This window comes from Oncorhynchus nerka, linkage group LG20 (assembly GCF_034236695.1).
Source record: "Oncorhynchus nerka isolate Pitt River linkage group LG20, Oner_Uvic_2.0, whole genome shotgun sequence".
Taxonomy (NCBI): Eukaryota; Metazoa; Chordata; class Actinopteri; order Salmoniformes; family Salmonidae; genus Oncorhynchus; species Oncorhynchus nerka.
Genome location: NC_088415.1, coordinates 25235674 through 25239680, shown reverse-complemented (window position 1 = coordinate 25239680; position 4007 = coordinate 25235674). Strand labels below are relative to the sequence as shown.

The following is a 4007-nucleotide window of genomic DNA, read 5'->3' as shown; positions in this document are numbered from 1 at the left end:
TTAAGACGCGCGAGCTGGATTGATCAGAGCGGGAAAAGTATCTTGCTAGTTAGCCAGAGATCAGCCCATTGATTTAGCTAAGGTTATAGACCCCGGTAACAGACAGATAGATATCTATGTTGAACATGAAAGTAGTGTTCTTGTTCTAAACTGACATTAAGCATATGTTTCTCTCAACAGGATGTCGATGTCTGTGGCATGTAAAACCATTAATGTGTCACCTGCTTGTAAAACCATTCATGTGTCACCTGCATTGGGGCAGTACAACCCAGATTCTGTCGAGGTGATCATGAGCCAAAACGGGTGTGTTCCAAATGATCAAAGCCAGATTTTGGGCACTGAGCTCAACCTGATGGAGATGACAGAAGTGGAGTACACCCACCTTCAACACATAATCCAGTCACACATGGAGGCACAAGCGGCTGGTCCAGAGGGATCAGGAGATGCCCGGTTCAACACTACCGTATTCACTGTGGAAAACTCTGCACCCCAACCTACATACCCAGCCAAGTCTCCCGAACACTCCACCTGATGCTATGTCAACTTCAACTGATGAGCAGCAGTACATTCTCGGCGGCTTGAACCAGGGTGGACAGGTTGACATCAAGGAAATTAAAATGGTATTGGTCAGTGACGGGAACGTTATACCTGGAGAACGGACCCCCACCACTTGCGGTGAAGTCCCCGGCTCCGTGTTGGCTAAAATCAGGAGTGCAGTGGATGCGACCCAAGAACGTGGCTTGGAAGCATACAACAACGGTAGCACACAGCTATTGTCTAGGCCCAACCCACCCGCCCGAGTTCGCTTGGAGAAGAGGTTCAACTGCACCCCCTGTGACATCCCCAGACAACAGGATGTGCAATCAGCAGCTCTTAGCAAGTACGTTTTATCCCTACATTTTGAGTGACGATAATGTAGGCCTATACTAGCCATACTTTGTTTTCAGCTGTAAATTCTCTACTACACTACTAAAAACACATTGTCATAGAAGTACTGAGTTACTCAACATTTGTCTTTCTTTTACAGTTTCTTGACAATGCTTCATCAATCTAATGAGGCGCAAGAAGCAGCAATGCATTCACAACCACAGAAGTGGGTGAGGTCAGATCGGGGCAACCCTATTGAGCTGTCATACCCATATGGAAGCATGTTCAACCCCATCGCCGGTGCCCGTCAAGTATGAGCAACATACTACTGATGTAACTAAATCATAAAAATGTAATTGTTTTATATTGTTACAAGGAAGGGATTCAGTGCTATGTTTTGACAAGTCTTCTATTCTTAGGGATTTGGGAATGTCCCTCATATGCTTGACCCCAATAAGCATCAAGGGTTGATCATTCCAAAGAACTTCACATTCAGCTATCGGCAAGACAAGATGCCTGACAAAGTTCCATGCGCCAACAGCCCCAACCCAACAGAGGAGAAAGTTTGGGTGAAGGTGGAAGGTATGTATGTTCACTGTTCAGCTTGATTTGGAGGGCACTCATAACAAAACTTAATGTACAGTCTTTCTCCAGCTTATTTTGTACATGTATTGTAGTATTGCTGAACATAACATCCAACTCTTTTTTTTTTTGTAACTCTTAACACCCTCTATCTCTTTCAGATGATGCTGTGGCGAAGCCTGCTAAACGCGGTAGGACCCGTGGAACGTGTGCTGTCAAGACCTCTGGCGTTGTCACAGACTCAGTGGAGGGAAGAGCAACTGGAGGAGCAGGCGCAAAAAAGAGAGGAGGGCCACCAGTGGAAAATAGCCAGCGCAGAGAGAGACACAACAGCAAGGAGCGGGACCGCAGGTAATCAGACCCACACTTGTGCTTACACTTGTTAGGTTTTAGTCATCAGAGTAAGAACTTTACGGACACTATGAAAGCTTAGACCAGGTTTATTCTTCCCAAAGAATCGAACAGCTGAATCGACAAAAAACATGTTTACAATAGTGGTGGTATATGTACCCCGCTTTGGGTGGAGTCTCCTCCTTCTCGCTAAACATAGTTTCCTGCCTAGCAATAAAGATACAAAGTGATACAGGCAATAAATGTTTCCTCTTCCCTTAATCTTACCTGACCTCGCCCTCTTATCCACAGCTCCTTCCCTTTATCAGTACTGCCACATGCGATTGTTTTCCCTGCACTCATCACATTCTAAGCTTAATTGCACCCACCATAACCCTTCCTCCTACAGATAACCATTAACTCCTGGGTTAGACCCTCGACTATGGCACCCCTCATGTCTCTAGCATAACTAATGATTAATAATATTCAACGTTTTTAGAAATCTGAACCCATCACACTTATACTCAGACACACAAACTGTTGCTTGTTTTACTCTCTTGGGCACGTTATTACTGTTGCTCATTAGCATTCACACTTTTACATGGTACATTTGTCAAAAAGGGCTTCACAGCACAGCAAACCATACCTAAACCATAAAAGAAAAAAACACACTGACACTTAGTACACACCTCAAACAGAAGCTCCTGTCAGTAACACCTTTTACTCTAGGAGGAGGATCCGCTTCTGCTGTGATGAGCTGAATGTGCTGGCGCCATTCTGTAACCACGAGACGGACAAAGCCACAACCCTGCAATGGACCACCGCCTTCCTCAAGTACGTCAGAGAGGTGTACGGGGACTCCATCAAACAGGTGAGTGCCTGATCTAAGTTGATCATCCCTACGTGGCTATGACCTCACCAACAGACATATTGCAATGTTGTGCTGTTGTAGTGTCCTGATGCACAGGTATTCCTAAAGTGGTGACTGACTCTGCCCTCTTCCTCAGGAGTTCCAGGGCACGTTCTGTGGCAAGACTGGTCAGCGGCTCAAGCCCAGCAGTGCCTCAGGCCAGGTCATGGTCCGCCAGGAGACAGCAGAGCCATCTAGCACCCTACAGGCATCGGAGCAGTAAATACACACACCTATTTAATAATTATTCTATTTATTAATTTATTTTACCCTCAAGAGTAGCTGTGATCCATCGGGTTTGGCTTTGGAATGTTAGGTGTCACAAAAGCATCAGGTATTGCCAGAGGGACAGACATCCATTTGATTTTTTTTCGGGGGAGAAAAGGGATTTTGGTGTTTATTGCTTTATTTCTCCTCTGTGATTATTATCCCCCTTGACAGAGCATGTACTCCAACATGTCATTTTCCATCTTGATCTATTTGGGCACAGTTTTTGTATCAAGAGATTTCATAAATGTTTATTTTTGCTTGAAAGTGTTCAAGTTCGACTAATATTTGAAACGAGCTTCCCTTCCAAACCTCATGATTGACAATAATTCAAATGGGTGAAGGTTTTAAGTTTGACCATGGAAGTACATTCCAACGTGGTTTTGAGGGTCTTGATTGTACAATGCAAGTTTAACTGCACTCCAGGACTCGTATGGATCAGGTTAGTGTGTATGATGAGGAAGGAGATGTTTTTTTATACAACTTTACATAATTGTGATTCTTTGAGCTAACAAACCTTTTTATTAAAAAAATGCTTTACTGAAATTCATGCACAGGAGGCACTGTTTCTCTAGGATAGGAGTTGAACATGATCTACTGACTAGATTTCAGTTTAGTTAACAGATGTAATATAGTTCCATTTTTAATCATACGTGCATCTTTATCTGCAATTGTAATTTATTTTGAATGTGTTTTATACAGGGTTTTTTGGTACTTGTGGCAACAGTAAACCACATTAACAACAAATGCAGCCTTCTAAATGTATATTGTTCAGTGTTGCTCCACTCTGTATATACAACTCTGGAAAAAGTTCAGTTTCTGTGACAGTTTTTCATATTACCTTAATATTAGATATTTAAAATAAATGTGACTTAATGTACTTGCCTTTGTGTTTATCTCCTGATTGTTTGATTGCATAAACATTCAGTTGGTTAACTTGATATGTAGAAAAGAGTAATGTTTTACTGAAAAGTGGCTTTATTTGTTATTTCTTACAACATGGTGCTGTAGCAACTTACTGTACATACAACAGTCACCCACAAATAATAAA

General features: G+C 42.6%; 1 protein-coding gene across 1 annotated transcript; it reads left to right on the top strand.

Moving 5' to 3' along the window:
• On the top strand, window positions 1-3836 carry LOC115102124 (transcription factor-like 5 protein). Its single transcript, XM_029621723.2, is given in 7 exon segments — window positions 1-516; window positions 518-880; window positions 1028-1178; window positions 1287-1449; window positions 1611-1800; window positions 2509-2650; window positions 2787-3836. Coding segments are annotated over 7 exon segments (1470 nt in total). The 5' UTR covers window positions 1-181; the 3' UTR covers window positions 2913-3836.
• Window positions 3837-4007: the final 171 nt, after the last annotated feature.